Source organism: Chelon labrosus, assembly GCF_963514085.1.
Source record: "Chelon labrosus genome assembly, chromosome: 10".
NCBI classification, from domain to species: domain Eukaryota; kingdom Metazoa; phylum Chordata; class Actinopteri; order Mugiliformes; family Mugilidae; genus Chelon; species Chelon labrosus.
In genome coordinates, this window is record NC_140360.1 from 7,946,153 (window position 1) to 7,965,479 (window position 19,327).

At 40.1% G+C, this 19,327-nt stretch overlaps 1 protein-coding gene across 1 annotated transcript; it reads right to left on the reverse strand.

Moving 5' to 3' along the window:
• Positions 1–84: 84 nt before the first annotated feature.
• Positions 85–4,112, reverse strand: LOC311494279 (neurexophilin-2-like; the record flags this gene model as incomplete). The annotated part of the gene is made up of 2 exons (XM_084553237.1): positions 3,923–4,112; positions 85–927 (listed from the first exon to the last, which is right to left on the reverse strand). The coding sequence occupies exons 1-2, from the start codon at positions 3,998–4,000 to the stop codon at positions 85–87; spliced, it is 921 nt and encodes a 306-aa protein (XP_084409363.1). The 5' UTR covers positions 4,001–4,112.
• Positions 4,113–19,327: the final 15,215 nt, after the last annotated feature.

Sequence of the window (19,327 nt, forward strand, 5' to 3'; positions counted from 1 at the left end):
TATATCTAAAAGTCTGGACACGTGATTTTTTGGATGCATGAAAAAATAGTGCTTGATGTCTACATTTCAGTATCTGAGAATCTGTCATCCGAAGTGCTGCTGGTTCTGCTCTGTCTGAAAGTTGTGGTCCGGACAAACTTTCTGCACCAGCCTGTAATCTGTGCCGGTGAAGGCAATGAAGATGCATATAACTTTAAAGGGTTTGGCACAGATCCAGGCAGCCTGGGACTGCGTGTTTTCTGAGTAGCAGGTCTGGCCTGGGTCATACATGCAGGGCTTGGTCTTCTTGGAGCGGTTGGTTCTTTGGTACTCGATGCGGCAGTTGAGTTCGGTCACGACCATCATGTCCTGCTGGTGCTTTTGTTGTTGTTCAGGAGGAGTGGAGCTGGTGGACTGAGGGGGGCTCTGGAACTGCGGTGTAAAGTCTGGAAGCAGCACAGAGTTTCTGGTATGGGCGCTCTGAGATGCATCCAGAACTTCCCATCCCACGGCTTTGGATGGGGGGACAATGCTGACGGATATGTTGCCCAGACGGGATGAATTGTGACGGAAGTAGACGCTGAATGTCCCGTTGATGTGGTCCACGATCTTCCCCGTCACCAGGAGGCTGAACTTCACTGTTTTCACGTTGAAGTAAAAATCGCCCCAGCCCAAGATCTTCTTGGCCTTTGGGGATGTTTTAACAGGTGGTTTGGATTTGGGAGGAGTGCGGTATAGATACTGATCCAGGGCCTGCGAGAAGTTCTGAGGCCAACCGTAGGGACCGAGAGAGCCATATGCAGGTGTTTTGTGTTTGGTGGAGATGATTTGTAAGTCTTTGGAGATATGCTTGACCTTCAACGCTGCTCCCTCAGCATCTTCTCTTCCTACTTCATCCTCCCCCCATTGTTGGCTCGGAAAGTCCAGTGGCTTGGATGTTTCTTGGACCTGTAGAGGACAGAATGTAAGAATGAAAAAGAATAAAAATCAGAGGCACTCTTTTCCCACAGTCACAAGAACAAGTCCTAAGATTCCTACCATGCATACAGTTTTGGCTTTTTATTTATTATCAGTTTTGTTGTTCTACTGTAAGTACTTAAAATGATGTTTACAAGTTCTGCAAAAACTTGGCTTGGCTGGATTGCATTTGAAGTTTGTCTACGAAGATTCTCATTTGTCCAGGTCGTGGTATTTTGGAATAAAAGCTAAAACAAAGACACCTGGATTTGTTAGAAATTAGAGATTTCTCCAGAGCAGTTTTAGCAGAATTGAAGAAACTACTCAGATTAGTCCAGTTTTAAATATGTTGTGCTTCTTTAAATTCCTTCTCTGTTTTTTTAGATAAACTCGTTTGCTTCCTTAGACAGTGCGGAATCCCTTCTTGTGCATATGAACAGGAAAAATGGTGACGGCATGCAAAGCCTGCTTTAATGTACACATGAACACAGTCTTTTAAGACAGACTCAAGGAACTAATCTTTAATTCCTTGACACTCCACGCTTTGGAGGAACAAACAACTCCGGAGTCAACACTTGTCAACTGTAAATATAGTAAATATTGTACAAAGTGACTCGACCATCAGAATGACCACAAATGAAGGACAGTGTCTAAATTACAAAGCAGCAGATAATCGATAAAAATAATTATTCTTCGGAGTGGCAGGTCCTTCACAATGAGGATGACTTTAACTATGATCAATAGGTTATCCCCTTCAGGCAAAGACTACAGTAACAAGAAGCGCTCACACACCCACACACACAGTCACATTCATACGGCCATTAACACATTTTAATTTGGCTGTCTTCCCTTGCACGCTCTCTCTCTCTCACTCCCTTGTTAAAACTCAAATTCCTCCCTTCAGTGTGACCTTGGCAATGGACTGAATCCTCTAGCTTTCTAATCAATACGCTCACAAGAGAAAGGGACACGGCAAGCCGTTTTGTCGTTTTGTCAGTAAAATAATATAGAGAGCATAATCGTGCGAACTGTTTCCAGCATCTATCCGTGCTCATATTCATCTGCATTACATGAAATTAATGAGGCAGTACGTTTTCACTTGGAGGTATCTAGTTAGGTATCTAATTAAAATACAACATAAAATTTACAAGAATAATACAATAATGAATTAATTAATTTAGAGCTCAAGACATAATCTGCTCCCTTAATGTATTGTGGTGTTGCACTTATTCCTCTTTCATAACATCATCCTCCTTCCTATTACTGCCCCCCATTACAGCCCCAATTCTGGTAAGTAAATTATTTAAACGCTTCATACACACACACATATATAAACTCCTTTACTAATTGCTTGAATGTTGGTTATTTTGATAAGCAGAAGTTGTTCTTTTTACAGCTCCCATAGAGCAGAATAGGCACAATAACTGAGAGGAACATGTTAACTCCACTTGACTGCTATTCTCAGTTCATAAATAAAATGCATACAAAACATAATGATTTATGATTGATGAAGCAGCTAAATATACATCAGGGCAACATTTTTATGGGTAAAATCAAATTGGACCCCTAATAAGAAAGGTGAATACTGGAGTCTCATTTCTCTCTTAAAGAATGTGGGAAATGGGTCAAGGATCTTTATGGCTATAGAGACATAGTTGAACCCAAAGTTCTGCAGTCCTTTAGGGCTTGAGGCAGGTGGAGATTTAGGGTTATTCTTGCCCATATTTCTAAATAAACAGCTCCCAGGGTGCCATTATTTCTCAACATAAGTGGGATTCTCATCACCCCTAACCACTCTGTGTGCCAATCTCTGCCTTCTGGTGTAACCAAGTGAGATCCAGCTGTGCCTACTGCTACAAGCCTAAACCTCTAGCTATGTGCTGCTCTCACCTCCCCTAATTGGGGCCCACAGTGTGACAGCCGTGTCACTGGCTCAGTGTCAAGATGCCAGCACAGTGTTTGCAACTGAGCTGGAGCAGAGGAGCGGATGCAAGAACAACACATGTGCAAAAACACCTGCAGAGTGTAAAAAAAAGAAAAAGAAAAGCCTGAGAGTTTTTGCTTTTTTTGAGGACAGATTTTTTTCCACTTGTTAAAAAGATCCGTAATCTGTCAGTTTTTCAGAGCTTACCGAACAAATGAAGCGACTATGTTTTATTATTAAGCCCCAGGGTGATGAAACTTTTTTAAACTGACAAAGGCTGCGCAGTCGTTTCATTCAAGTAATAAAGTGCAAAATGAGGTTGCTTTGAGGTTTTCACACGCGACAAATTCGGTCTTACAGATGTTGCAGTCGACCGCTCATGCAGCACAGTTGAGAAAGTTTAATAAAGGCAGGAGAGCAGATTGAATTACAATTAGACCTGAAAGAGAATTACAGACCACAGGAGTGGAACAAATTAAAATTGTGAAAGTGGTATATATCCACTTTGTCTGAGCCTCGCCATCTAATAGAAAAGTAAACTTTCCCAAGACAATCTTATATAATGAAATAAGAATTCTTCAGTACTAAGATTGAAAATCATAAAATCATAAAATTTATTTATTTCTTTTAAAAGAAAGATAAGTGAGTCACGTCTAATCTGATCAGCAGATGACTTCATACAGCAAGAAGATGAAACTCTTTTTGTAGTTTTCACTTTTATCTACACCTTAATATGATATGGAGAATTTTCAGTGTTTCCATGTCAAGTCACCCATTATCTTTTAAAATCATTATAAAGTCACAGTACAGAATTTGCTCAGTTGGTCAATATCAGACACAGTGGAATCACATACTTTTATTAAGAGAAGAACAGATGAATTAAGAAAATACGTGATTGTGCTGCAATATGACGAACGTACGATGATTTATATAATAACCCTCTTATTTGACGAAGTAGCAATACACATAATACAATCTGCAGGGAATTATTGCGTCACTAGAACAACACTTTGAGTTAATTATGAGCACAGAGAGCAAAGGCTGTTTACTGATCTTACTCACCGAGGAAGGAAGAAGCCACAGACAGGTGATGGCAAAGTTCAAACACAGAGATCTCATTTTACAGCAGCGTTTCTCCATCCAGAGAGCCGGACTGTCTGAGAGGCAATCAGCCCGATTGATTTACTGAGTTAATGCTCGCTCTCACTCTTAAAGTTGAAAAGACATTCCACAGTGAGAGACTCACAATCCCCAAGACCTGGATCGAAGACTTAGTGAAGACTCAGCTCTCCTCTTCCCTCCCACTATCGCTCACTCGCCCCCACTGTGTTTTCTGTCTCTCACTACCCCCCCACCCCACCTCCCCCTCCATTACCACCACCACCACTGCGCACACACAAAGACAAACTAGATGAAGACAAAAAATAAAAAAAATTGCATCAGCTTAATTGTAAAAAAAACTCACTGGAGAATATTTCAAATTTGTTGAGGGATAATTTATATCAGAAACAGAAACACCAAACACACACACACACACTCCCCTCACTTGTCTCCCTGCTCATTTTCACCACCTGGCCGGTCCTTATTATGACTCATCAACCCGGGGAAAGGCGCTCTCAGGCAGGCACAGTTTGACAGCCCTCCCCGCTGTCCCTGCATACTTTAGCCACGGGGAGGCTGACAAAATGACAAGGACTCTCACTGGGAAATGAAAAAAAAAAAAAAGAATACTGACAACTGGTGAGATTCACTGCCTCAGCCTATCGGTGGGATTTCAAGGCAGCAAATCACTGCAAATAAAAACCAACCAGATAACTTAAGTCTTGAATGAAGAGTTATAATGAGAATCTGAGTAAATACAGTGTAATAGTTTCCCGTGCTATTTAAGGTCACGTCTCCACTAAATAATTCACTGAACCCAGAAATTATCTGAACCTCACTCAAATAGTTTATTCAATGATTTAATGACATTTTATGATTTTTGAAAACATTATTGTTTTGACAACTGAGACACAAAAAATTGGATTTGTTGTAATTGCAAAAGAGTACCAAGACATCTCATCTGATGATGAACCAGTCTGAGTGAATGGAGCGGAGAAATGATGTTCCCTGTGGAATTGGTATAATTTAAACTATAAACGGTTCTTGCATCTTAAACTTCGCATTAGGTCATGTTATGTGAGATATTTTAATTGGTGGAAAAAACTAAGTGAAACATTTCGTTAATGTATAACACTTCTATTCTCACGTACTTATACTTTACCTGACAATAGCACATTTGTGTGATCTAATGCACTTAAAAACGTATACTCAAAACTGTTTACGTTTATCTGAAAATGAATAAGTATTGGTAACAACATTACTGAAAAGCAAATCTTTCTAATTGTCTTTTACTAAAGATTTCCGTGGAGAGGTACAACAAGAGACTTTCCCAATTCATCAACGTCAGTGTGTGATCTTAGCCTTGTGTCGATGTTGATATCCGAGCTGGAATCTAAGCGCTTATTAGTGCTGAGGGGAGTCACAAACATGACGTGTTCAAATTTGATCAGTTTCTGAACGTCAATGTGTGATGTGATTTTAATTGTTTAATACTGAGGTAGGAGTTTGTTGTATGAGACACAGAAACACTGCTATTTATTGTGGAGTTGTCTGATCATGACATAGCTAAACTCATTTCAGACAATAGCAATGAATGACAGGATATTGTTGTGTGTGTGTGTGTGAAGGTAAAAACTTTGTGTTGTGTTGCCCTCTAGTGGTCACTGATTGTGCTGTCAACTAAATCTCCAGAATAGGATTCTGTGCTTGTTACTTGTCTTGACCATTTGAACCACAAGTCAGGACATTGAGGCAGGGAATGGGCTCTTCCTCTTAGCAGGAAAGAAGCTATGCACTCTTGTTTCTCTTCAGATCGTATAAATCTTTCGCCTTTTACTAAAGATTTCCGTGGAGAGGGACAACAAGAGTTTTTCCCAATTTTTTGATGCCCCGCACATTGCAGGGCTTCTCATTCTTGTCAATATTAAAAAAAATCTGTTTTCGGCTTGGCGATAGCCTTGTGTCGATGTTGATATCCGAGCTGGAATCTAAGCATTGAGGGGAGTCACAAACATTTGAACATGTGTTCAAATTTGATCAGTTTCTGAACGTCAACGTGTGATGTGATTTTAATTGTTTAATACTGAGGTAGGAGTTTGTTGTATGAGACACAGAAACACTGCTATTTATTGTGGAGTTGTCTGATCATGACATAGCTAAACTCATTTCAGACAATAGCAATGAATGACAGGATATTGTCGTGTGTGTGTGTGTGTGTGTGTGAAGGTAAAAACTTTGTGTTGTGTTGCCCTCTAGTGGTCACTGATTGTGCTGCCAACTAAATCTCCAGAATAGGATTCTGTGCTTGTTACTTGTCTTGACCATTTGAACCACAAGTCAGGACATTGAGGCAGGGAATGGGCTCTTCCTCTTAGCAGGAAAGAAGCTATGCACTCTTGTTTCTCTTCAGATCGTATAAATCTTTCGCCTTTTACTAAAGATTTCCGTGGAGAGGGACAACAAGAGTTTTTCCCAATTTTTTGATGCCCCGCACATTGCAGGGCTTCTCATTCTTGTCAATATTAAAAAAATCTGTTTTCGGCTTGGCGATAGCCTTGTGTCGATGTTGATATCCGAGCTGGAATCTAAGCATTGAGGGGAGTCACAAACATTTGAACATGTGTTCAAATTTGATCAGTTTCTGAACGTCAACGTGTGATGTGATTTTAATTGTTTAATACTGAGGTAGGAGTTTGTTGTATGAGACACAGAAACACTGCTATTTATTGTGGAGTTGTCTGATCATGACATAGCTAAACTCATTTCAGACAATAGCAATGAATGACAGGATATTGTCGTGTGTGTGTGTGTGTGTGTGTGAAGGTAAAAACTTTGTGTTGTGTTGCCCTCTAGTGGTCACTGATTGTGCTGCCAACTAAATCTCCAGAATAGGATTCTGTGCTTGTTACTTGTCTTGACCATTTGAACCACAAGTCAGGACATTGAGGCAGGGAATGGGCTCTTCCTCTTAGCAGGAAAGAAGCTATGCACTCTTGTTTCTCTTCAGATCGTATAAATCTTTCGCCTTTTACTAAAGATTTCCGTGGAGAGGGACAACAAGAGTTTTTCCCAATTTTTTGATGCCCCGCACATTGCAGGGCTTCTCATTCTTGTCAATATTAAAAAAATCTGTTTTCGGCTTGGCGATAGCCTTGTGTCGATGTTGATATCCGAGCTGGAATCTAAGCATTGAGGGGAGTCACAAACATTTGAACATGTGTTCAAATTTGATCAGTTTCTGAACGTCAACGTGTGATGTGATTTTAATTGTTTAATACTGAGGTAGGAGTTTGTTGTATGAGACACAGAAACACTGCTATTTATTGTGGAGTTGTCTGATCATGACATAGCTAAACTCATTTCAGACAATAGCAATGAATGACAGGATATTGTTGTGTGTGTGTGTGTGAAGGTAAAAACTTTGTGTTGTGTTGCCCTCTAGTGGTCACTGATTGTGCTGTCAACTAAATCTCCAGAATAGGATTCTGTGCTTGTTACTTGTCTTGACCATTTGAACCACAAGTCAGGACATTGAGGCAGGGAATGGGCTCTTCCTCTTAGCAGGAAAGAAGCTATGCACTCTTGTTTCTCTTCAGATCGTATAAATCTTTCGCCTTTTACTAAAGATTTCCGTGGAGAGGGACAACAAGAGTTTTTCCCAATTTTTTGATGCCCCGCACATTGCAGGGCTTCTCATTCTTGTCAATATTAAAAAAATCTGTTTTCGGCTTGGCGATAGCCTTGTGTCGATGTTGATATCCGAGCTGGAATCTAAGCATTGAGGGGAGTCACAAACATTTGAACATGTGTTCAAATTTGACCAGTTTCTGAACGTCAACGTGTGATGTGATTTTAATTGTTTAATACTGAGGTAGGAGTTTGTTGTATGAGACACAGAAACACTGCTATTTATTGTGGAGTTGTCTGATCATGACATAGCTAAACTCATTTCAGACAATAGCAATGAATGACAGGATATTGTCGTGTGTGTGTGTGTGTGTGAAGGTAAAAACTTTGTGTTGTGTTGCCCTCTAGTGGTCACTGATTGTGCTGCCAACTAAATCTCCAAAATAGCATTTTGTGCTTGTTACTTGTCTTGACCATTTGAACCACAAGTCAGGACATTGAGGCAGGGAATGGGCTCTTCCTCTTAGCAGGAAAGAAGCTATGCACTCTTGTTTCTCTTCAGATCGTATAAATCTTTCGCCTTTTACTAAAGATTTCCGTGGAGAGGGACAACAAGAGTTTTTCCCAATTTTTTGATGCCCCGCACATTGCAGGGCTTCTCATTCTTGTCAATATTAAAAAAATCTGTTTTCGGCTTGGCGATAGCCTTGTGTCGATGTTGATATCCGAGCTGGAATCTAAGCATTGAGGGGAGTCACAAACATTTGAACATGTGTTCAAATTTGATCAGTTTCTGAACGTCAACGTGTGATGTGATTTTAATTGTTTAATACTGAGGTAGGAGTTTGTTGTATGAGACACAGAAACACTGCTATTTATTGTGGAGTTGTCTGATCATGACATAGCTAAACTCATTTCAGACAATAGCAATGAATGACAGGATATTGTCGTGTGTGTGTGTGAAGGTAAAAACTTTGTGTTGTGTTGCCCTCTAGTGGTCACTGATTGTGCTGCCAACTAAATCTCCAGAATAGGATTCTGTGCTTGTTACTTGTCTTGACCATTTGAACCACAAGTCAGGACATTGAGGCAGGGAATGGGCTCTTCCTCTTAGCAGGAAAGAAGCTATGCACTCTTGTTTCTCTTCAGATCGTATAAATCTTTCGCCTTTTACTAAAGATTTCCGTGGAGAGGGACAACAAGAGTTTTTCCCAATTTTTTGATGCCCCGCACATTGCAGGGCTTCTCATTCTTGTCAATATTAAAAAAATCTGTTTTCGGCTTGGCGATAGCCTTGTGTCGATGTTGATATCCGAGCTGGAATCTAAGCATTGAGGGGAGTCACAAACATTTGAACATGTGTTCAAATTTGATCAGTTTCTGAACGTCAACGTGTGATGTGATTTTAATTGTTTAATACTGAGGTAGGAGTTTGTTGTATGAGACACAGAAACACTGCTATTTATTGTGGAGTTGTCTGATCATGACATAGCTAAACTCATTTCAGACAATAGCAATGAATGACAGGATATTGTTGTGTGTGTGTGTGTGAAGGTAAAAACTTTGTGTTGTGTTGCCCTCTAGTGGTCACTGATTGTGCTGTCAACTAAATCTCCAGAATAGGATTCTGTGCTTGTTACTTGTCTTGACCATTTGAACCACAAGTCAGGACATTGAGGCAGGGAATGGGCTCTTCCTCTTAGCAGGAAAGAAGATATGCACTCTTGTTTCTCTTCAGATCGTATAAATCTTTCGCCTTTTACTAAAGATTTCCGTGGAGAGGGACAACAAGAGTTTTTCCCAATTTTTTGATGCCCCGCACATTGCAGGGCTTCTCATTCTTGTCAATATTAAAAAAATCTGTTTTCGGCTTGGCGATAGCCTTGTGTCGATGTTGATATCCGAGCTGGAATCTAAGCATTGAGGGGAGTCACAAACATTTGAACATGTGTTCAAATTTGACCAGTTTCTGAACGTCAACGTGTGATGTGATTTTAATTGTTTAATACTGAGGTAGGAGTTTGTTGTATGAGACACAGAAACACTGCTATTTATTGTGGAGTTGTCTGATCATGACATAGCTAAACTCATTTCAGACAATAGCAATGAATGACAGGATATTGTTGTGTGTGTGTGAAGGTAAAAACTTTGTGTTGTGTTGCCCTCTAGTGGTCACTGATTGTGCTGCCAACTAAATCTCCAAAATAGCATTTTGTGCTTGTTACTTGTCTTGACCATTTGAACCACAAGTCAGGACATTGAGGCAGGGAATGGGCTCTTCCTCTTAGCAGGAAAGAAGCTATGCACTCTTGTTTCTCTTCAGATCGTATAAATCTTTCGCCTTTTACTAAAGATTTCCGTGGAGAGGGACAACAAGAGTTTTTCCCAATTTTTTGATGCCCCGCACATTGCAGGGCTTCTCATTCTTGTCAATATTAAAAAAATCTGTTTTCGGCTTGGCGATAGCCTTGTGTCGATGTTGATATCCGAGCTGGAATCTAAGCATTGAGGGGAGTCACAAACATTTGAACATGTGTTCAAATTTGATCAGTTTCTGAACGTCAACGTGTGATGTGATTTTAATTGTTTAATACTGAGGTAGGAGTTTGTTGTATGAGACACAGAAACACTGCTATTTATTGTGGAGTTGTCTGATCATGACATAGCTAAACTCATTTCAGACAATAGCAATGAATGACAGGATATTGTCGTGTGTGTGTGTGAAGGTAAAAACTTTGTGTTGTGTTGCCCTCTAGTGGTCACTGATTGTGCTGCCAACTAAATCTCCAGAATAGGATTCTGTGCTTGTTACTTGTCTTGACCATTTGAACCACAAGTCAGGACATTGAGGCAGGGAATGGGCTCTTCCTCTTAGCAGGAAAGAAGCTATGCACTCTTGTTTCTCTTCAGATCGTATAAATCTTTCGCCTTTTACTAAAGATTTCCGTGGAGAGGGACAACAAGAGTTTTTCCCAATTTTTTGATGCCCCGCACATTGCAGGGCTTCTCATTCTTGTCAATATTAAAAAAATCTGTTTTCGGCTTGGCGATAGCCTTGTGTCGATGTTGATATCCGAGCTGGAATCTAAGCATTGAGGGGAGTCACAAACATTTGAACATGTGTTCAAATTTGATCAGTTTCTGAACGTCAACGTGTGATGTGATTTTAATTGTTTAATACTGAGGTAGGAGTTTGTTGTATGAGACACAGAAACACTGCTATTTATTGTGGAGTTGTCTGATCATGACATAGCTAAACTCATTTCAGACAATAGCAATGAATGACAGGATATTGTTGTGTGTGTGTGTGTGAAGGTAAAAACTTTGTGTTGTGTTGCCCTCTAGTGGTCACTGATTGTGCTGTCAACTAAATCTCCAGAATAGGATTCTGTGCTTGTTACTTGTCTTGACCATTTGAACCACAAGTCAGGACATTGAGGCAGGGAATGGGCTCTTCCTCTTAGCAGGAAAGAAGATATGCACTCTTGTTTCTCTTCAGATCGTATAAATCTTTCGCCTTTTACTAAAGATTTCCGTGGAGAGGGACAACAAGAGTTTTTCCCAATTTTTTGATGCCCCGCACATTGCAGGGCTTCTCATTCTTGTCAATATTAAAAAAATCTGTTTTCGGCTTGGCGATAGCCTTGTGTCGATGTTGATATCCGAGCTGGAATCTAAGCATTGAGGGGAGTCACAAACATTTGAACATGTGTTCAAATTTGACCAGTTTCTGAACGTCAACGTGTGATGTGATTTTAATTGTTTAATACTGAGGTAGGAGTTTGTTGTATGAGACACAGAAACACTGCTATTTATTGTGGAGTTGTCTGATCATGACATAGCTAAACTCATTTCAGACAATAGCAATGAATGACAGGATATTGTTGTGTGTGTGTGAAGGTAAAAACTTTGTGTTGTGTTGCCCTCTAGTGGTCACTGATTGTGCTGCCAACTAAATCTCCAGAATAGCATTTTGTGCTTGTTACTTGTCTTGACCATTTGAACCACAAGTCAGGACATTGAGGCAGGGAATGGGCTCTTCCTCTTAGCAGGAAAGAAGCTATGCACTCTTGTTTCTCTTCAGATCGTATAAATCTTTCGCCTTTTACTAAAGATTTCCGTGGAGAGGGACAACAAGAGTTTTTCCCAATTTTTTGATGCCCCGCACATTGCAGGGCTTCTCATTCTTGTCAATATTAAAAAAAATCTGTTTTCGGCTTGGCGATAGCCTTGTGTCGATGTTGATATCCGAGCTGGAATCTAAGCATTGAGGGGAGTCACAAACATTTGAACATGTGTTCAAATTTGATCAGTTTCTGAACGTCAACGTGTGATGTGATTTTAATTGTTTAATACTGAGGTAGGAGTTTGTTGTATGAGACACAGAAACACTGCTATTTATTGTGGAGTTGTCTGATCATGACATAGCTAAACTCATTTCAGACAATAGCAATGAATGACAGGATATTGTCGTGTGTGTGTGTGTGTGAAGGTAAAAACTTTGTGTTGTGTTGCCCTCTAGTGGTCACTGATTGTGCTGCCAACTAAATCTCCAGAATAGGATTCTGTGCTTGTTACTTGTCTTGACCATTTGAACCACAAGTCAGGACATTGAGGCAGGGAATGGGCTCTTCCTCTTAGCAGGAAAGAAGCTATGCACTCTTGTTTCTCTTCAGATCGTATAAATCTTTCGCCTTTTACTAAAGATTTCCGTGGAGAGGGACAACAAGAGTTTTTCCCAATTTTTTGATGCCCCGCACATTGCAGGGCTTCTCATTCTTGTCAATATTAAAAAAATCTGTTTTCGGCTTGGCGATAGCCTTGTGTCGATGTTGATATCCGAGCTGGAATCTAAGCATTGAGGGGAGTCACAAACATTTGAACATGTGTTCAAATTTGATCAGTTTCTGAACGTCAACGTGTGATGTGATTTTAATTGTTTAATACTGAGGTAGGAGTTTGTTGTATGAGACACAGAAACACTGCTATTTATTGTGGAGTTGTCTGATCATGACATAGCTAAACTCATTTCAGACAATAGCAATGAATGACAGGATATTGTTGTGTGTGTGTGAAGGTAAAAACTTTGTGTTGTGTTGCCCTCTAGTGGTCACTGATTGTGCTGCCAACTAAATCTCCAGAATAGCATTTTGTGCTTGTTACTTGTCTTGACCATTTGAACCACAAGTCAGGACATTGAGGCAGGGAATGGGCTCTTCCTCTTAGCAGGAAAGAAGCTATGCACTCTTGTTTCTCTTCAGATCGTATAAATCTTTCGCCTTTTACTAAAGATTTCCGTGGAGAGGGACAACAAGAGTTTTTCCCAATTTTTTGATGCCCCGCACATTGCAGGGCTTCTCATTCTTGTCAATATTAAAAAAATCTGTTTTCGGCTTGGCGATAGCCTTGTGTCGATGTTGATATCCGAGCTGGAATCTAAGCATTGAGGGGAGTCACAAACATTTGAACATGTGTTCAAATTTGATCAGTTTCTGAACGTCAACGTGTGATGTGATTTTAATTGTTTAATACTGAGGTAGGAGTTTGTTGTATGAGACACAGAAACACTGCTATTTATTGTGGAGTTGTCTGATCATGACATAGCTAAACTCATTTCAGACAATAGCAATGAATGACAGGATATTGTCGTGTGTGTGTGTGTGTGTGTGAAGGTAAAAACTTTGTGTTGTGTTGCCCTCTAGTGGTCACTGATTGTGCTGTCAACTAAATCTCCAGAATAGGATTCTGTGCTTGTTACTTGTCTTGACCATTTGAACCACAAGTCAGGACATTGAGGCAGGGAATGGGCTCTTCCTCTTAGCAGGAAAGAAGCTATGCACTCTTGTTTCTCTTCAGATCGTATAAATCTTTCGCCTTTTACTAAAGATTTCCGTGGAGAGGGACAACAAGAGTTTTTCCCAATTTTTTGATGCCCCGCACATTGCAGGGCTTCTCATTCTTGTCAATATTAAAAAAATCTGTTTTCGGCTTGGCGATAGCCTTGTGTCGATGTTGATATCCGAGCTGGAATCTAAGCATTGAGGGGAGTCACAAACATTTGAACATGTGTTCAAATTTGACCAGTTTCTGAACGTCAACGTGTGATGTGATTTTAATTGTTTAATACTGAGGTAGGAGTTTGTTGTATGAGACACAGAAACACTGCTATTTATTGTGGAGTTGTCTGATCATGACATAGCTAAACTCATTTCAGACAATAGCAATGAATGACAGGATATTGTTGTGTGTGTGTGAAGGTAAAAACTTTGTGTTGTGTTGCCCTCTAGTGGTCACTGATTGTGCTGCCAACTAAATCTCCAAAATAGCATTTTGTGCTTGTTACTTGTCTTGACCATTTGAACCACAAGTCAGGACATTGAGGCAGGGAATGGGCTCTTCCTCTTAGCAGGAAAGAAGCTATGCACTCTTGTTTCTCTTCAGATCGTATAAATCTTTCGCCTTTTACTAAAGATTTCCGTGGAGAGGGACAACAAGAGTTTTTCCCAATTTTTTGATGCCCCGCACATTGCAGGGCTTCTCATTCTTGTCAATATTAAAAAAATCTGTTTTCGGCTTGGCGATAGCCTTGTGTCGATGTTGATATCCGAGCTGGAATCTAAGCATTGAGGGGAGTCACAAACATTTGAACATGTGTTCAAATTTGATCAGTTTCTGAACGTCAACGTGTGATGTGATTTTAATTGTTTAATACTGAGGTAGGAGTTTGTTGTATGAGACACAGAAACACTGCTATTTATTGTGGAGTTGTCTGATCATGACATAGCTAAACTCATTTCAGACAATAGCAATGAATGACAGGATATTGTCGTGTGTGTGTGTGAAGGTAAAAACTTTGTGTTGTGTTGCCCTCTAGTGGTCACTGATTGTGCTGCCAACTAAATCTCCAGAATAGGATTCTGTGCTTGTTACTTGTCTTGACCATTTGAACCACAAGTCAGGACATTGAGGCAGGGAATGGGCTCTTCCTCTTAGCAGGAAAGAAGCTATGCACTCTTGTTTCTCTTCAGATCGTATAAATCTTTCGCCTTTTACTAAAGATTTCCGTGGAGAGGGACAACAAGAGTTTTTCCCAATTTTTTGATGCCCCGCACATTGCAGGGCTTCTCATTCTTGTCAATATTAAAAAAATCTGTTTTCGGCTTGGCGATAGCCTTGTGTCGATGTTGATATCCGAGCTGGAATCTAAGCATTGAGGGGAGTCACAAACATTTGAACATGTGTTCAAATTTGATCAGTTTCTGAACGTCAACGTGTGATGTGATTTTAATTGTTTAATACTGAGGTAGGAGTTTGTTGTATGAGACACAGAAACACTGCTATTTATTGTGGAGTTGTCTGATCATGACATAGCTAAACTCATTTCAGACAATAGCAATGAATGACAGGATATTGTTGTGTGTGTGTGTGTGAAGGTAAAAACTTTGTGTTGTGTTGCCCTCTAGTGGTCACTGATTGTGCTGTCAACTAAATCTCCAGAATAGGATTCTGTGCTTGTTACTTGTCTTGACCATTTGAACCACAAGTCAGGACATTGAGGCAGGGAATGGGCTCTTCCTCTTAGCAGGAAAGAAGATATGCACTCTTGTTTCTCTTCAGATCGTATAAATCTTTCGCCTTTTACTAAAGATTTCCGTGGAGAGGGACAACAAGAGTTTTTCCCAATTTTTTGATGCCCCGCACATTGCAGGGCTTCTCATTCTTGTCAATATTAAAAAAATCTGTTTTCGGCTTGGCGATAGCCTTGTGTCGATGTTGATATCCGAGCTGGAATCTAAGCATTGAGGGGAGTCACAAACATTTGAACATGTGTTCAAATTTGACCAGTTTCTGAACGTCAACGTGTGATGTGATTTTAATTGTTTAATACTGAGGTAGGAGTTTGTTGTATGAGACACAGAAACACTGCTATTTATTGTGGAGTTGTCTGATCATGACATAGCTAAACTCATTTCAGACAATAGCAATGAATGACAGGATATTGTTGTGTGTGTGTGAAGGTAAAAACTTTGTGTTGTGTTGCCCTCTAGTGGTCACTGATTGTGCTGCCAACTAAATCTCCAGAATAGCATTTTGTGCTTGTTACTTGTCTTGACCATTTGAACCACAAGTCAGGACATTGAGGCAGGGAATGGGCTCTTCCTCTTAGCAGGAAAGAAGCTATGCACTCTTGTTTCTCTTCAGATCGTATAAATCTTTCGCCTTTTACTAAAGATTTCCGTGGAGAGGGACAACAAGAGTTTTTCCCAATTTTTTGATGCCCCGCACATTGCAGGGCTTCTCATTCTTGTCAATATTAAAAAAAATCTGTTTTCGGCTTGGCGATAGCCTTGTGTCGATGTTGATATCCGAGCTGGAATCTAAGCATTGAGGGGAGTCACAAACATTTGAACATGTGTTCAAATTTGATCAGTTTCTGAACGTCAACGTGTGATGTGATTTTAATTGTTTAATACTGAGGTAGGAGTTTGTTGTATGAGACACAGAAACACTGCTATTTATTGTGGAGTTGTCTGATCATGACATAGCTAAACTCATTTCAGACAATAGCAATGAATGACAGGATATTGTCGTGTGTGTGTGTGTGTGAAGGTAAAAACTTTGTGTTGTGTTGCCCTCTAGTGGTCACTGATTGTGCTGCCAACTAAATCTCCAGAATAGGATTCTGTGCTTGTTACTTGTCTTGACCATTTGAACCACAAGTCAGGACATTGAGGCAGGGAATGGGCTCTTCCTCTTAGCAGGAAAGAAGCTATGCACTCTTGTTTCTCTTCAGATCGTATAAATCTTTCGCCTTTTACTAAAGATTTCCGTGGAGAGGGACAACAAGAGTTTTTCCCAATTTTTTGATGCCCCGCACATTGCAGGGCTTCTCATTCTTGTCAATATTAAAAAAATCTGTTTTCGGCTTGGCGATAGCCTTGTGTCGATGTTGATATCCGAGCTGGAATCTAAGCATTGAGGGGAGTCACAAACATTTGAACATGTGTTCAAATTTGATCAGTTTCTGAACGTCAACGTGTGATGTGATTTTAATTGTTTAATACTGAGGTAGGAGTTTGTTGTATGAGACACAGAAACACTGCTATTTATTGTGGAGTTGTCTGATCATGACATAGCTAAACTCATTTCAGACAATAGCAATGAATGACAGGATATTGTTGTGTGTGTGTGAAGGTAAAAACTTTGTGTTGTGTTGCCCTCTAGTGGTCACTGATTGTGCTGCCAACTAAATCTCCAGAATAGCATTTTGTGCTTGTTACTTGTCTTGACCATTTGAACCACAAGTCAGGACATTGAGGCAGGGAATGGGCTCTTCCTCTTAGCAGGAAAGAAGCTATGCACTCTTGTTTCTCTTCAGATCGTATAAATCTTTCGCCTTTTACTAAAGATTTCCGTGGAGAGGGACAACAAGAGTTTTTCCCAATTTTTTGATGCCCCGCACATTGCAGGGCTTCTCATTCTTGTCAATATTAAAAAAATCTGTTTTCGGCTTGGCGATAGCCTTGTGTCGATGTTGATATCCGAGCTGGAATCTAAGCATTGAGGGGAGTCACAAACATTTGAACATGTGTTCAAATTTGATCAGTTTCTGAACGTCAACGTGTGATGTGATTTTAATTGTTTAATACTGAGGTAGGAGTTTGTTGTATGAGACACAGAAACACTGCTATTTATTGTGGAGTTGTCTGATCATGACATAGCTAAACTCATTTCAGACAATAGCAATGAATGACAGGATATTGTCGTGTGTGTGTGTGTGTGTGTGAAGGTAAAAACTTTGTGTTGTGTTGCCCTCTAGTGGTCACTGATTGTGCTGTCAACTAAATCTCCAGAATAGGATTCTGTGCTTGTTACTTGTCTTGACCATTTGAACCACAAGTCAGGACATTGAGGCAGGGAATGGGCTCTTCCTCTTAGCAGGAAAGAAGCTATGCACTCTTGTTTCTCTTCAGATCGTATAAATCTTTCGCCTTTTACTAAAGATTTCCGTGGAGAGGGACAACAAGAGTTTTTCCCAATTTTTTGATGCCCCGCACATTGCAGGGCTTCTCATTCTTGTCAATATTAAAAAAATCTGTTTTCGGCTTGGCGATAGCCTTGTGTCGATGTTGATATCCGAGCTGGAATCTAAGCATTGAGGGGAGTCACAAACATTTGAACATGTGTTCAAATTTGACCAGTTTCTGAACGTCAACGTGTGATGTGATTTTAATTGTTTAATACTGAGGTAGGAGTTTGTTGTATGAGACACAGAAACACTGCTATTTATTGTGGAGTTGTCTGATCATGACATAGCTAAACTCATTTCAGACAATAGCAATGAATGACAGGATATTGTTGTGTGTGTGTGAAGGTAAAAACTTTGTGTTGTGTTGCCCTCTAGTGGTCACTGATTGTGCTGCCAACTAAATCTCCAGAATAGCATTTTGTGCTTGTTACTTGTCTTGACCATTTGAACCACAAGTCAGGACATTGAGGCAGGGAATGGGCTCTTCCTCTTAGCAGGAAAGAAGCTATGCACTCTTGTTTCTCTTCAGATCGTATAAATCTTTCGCCTTTTACTAAAGATTTCCGTGGAGAGGGACAACAAGAGTTTTTCCCAATTTTTTGATGCCCCGCACATTGCAGGGCTTCTCATTCTTGTCAATATTAAAAAAATCTGTTTTCGGCTTGGCGATAGCCTTGTGTCGATGTTGATATCCGAGCTGGAATCTAAGCATTGAGGGGAGTCACAAACATTTGAACATGTGTTCAAATTTGATCAGTTTCTGAACGTCAACGTGTGATGTGATTTTAATTGTTTAATACTGAGGTAGGAGTTTGTTGTATGAGACACAGAAACACTGCTATTTATTGTGGAGTTGTCTGATCATGACATAGCTAAACTCATTTCAGACAATAGCAATGAATGACAGGATATTGTCGTGTGTGTGTGTGTGTGTGAAGGTAAAAACTTTGTGTTGTGTTGCCCTCTAGTGGTCACTGATTGTGCTGCCAACTAAATCTCCAAAATAGCATTTTGTGCTTGTTACTTGTCTTGACCATTTGAACCACAAGTCAGGACATTGAGGCAGGGAATGGGCTCTTCCTCTTAGCAGGAAAGAAGCTATGCACTCTTGTTTCTCTTCAGATCGTATAAATCTTTCGCCTTTTACTAAAGATTTCCGTGGAGAGGGACAACAAGAGTTTTTCCCAATTTTTTGATGCCCCGCACATTGCAGGGCTTCTCATTCTTGTCAATATTAAAAAAATCTGTTTTCGGCTTGGCGATAGCCTTGTGTCGATGTTGATATCCGAGCTGGAATCTAAGCATTGAGGGGAGTCACAAACATTTGAACATGTGTTCAAATTTGATCAGTTTCTGAACGTCAACGTGTGATGTGATTTTAATTGTTTAATACTGAGGTAGGAGTTTGTTGTATGAGACACAGAAACACTGCTATTTATTGTGGAGTTGTCTGATCATGACATAGCTAAACTCATTTCAGACAATAGCAATGAATGACAGGATATTGTCGTGTGTGTGTGTGTGTGAAGGTAAAAACTTTGTGTTGTGTTGCCCTCTAGTGGTCACTGATTGTGCTGCCAACTAAATCTCCAGAATAGGATTCTGTGCTTGTTACTTGTCTTGACCATTTGAACCACAAGTCAGGACATTGAGGCAGGGAATGGGCTCTTCCTCTTAGCAGGAAAGAAGCTATGCACTCTTGTTTCTCT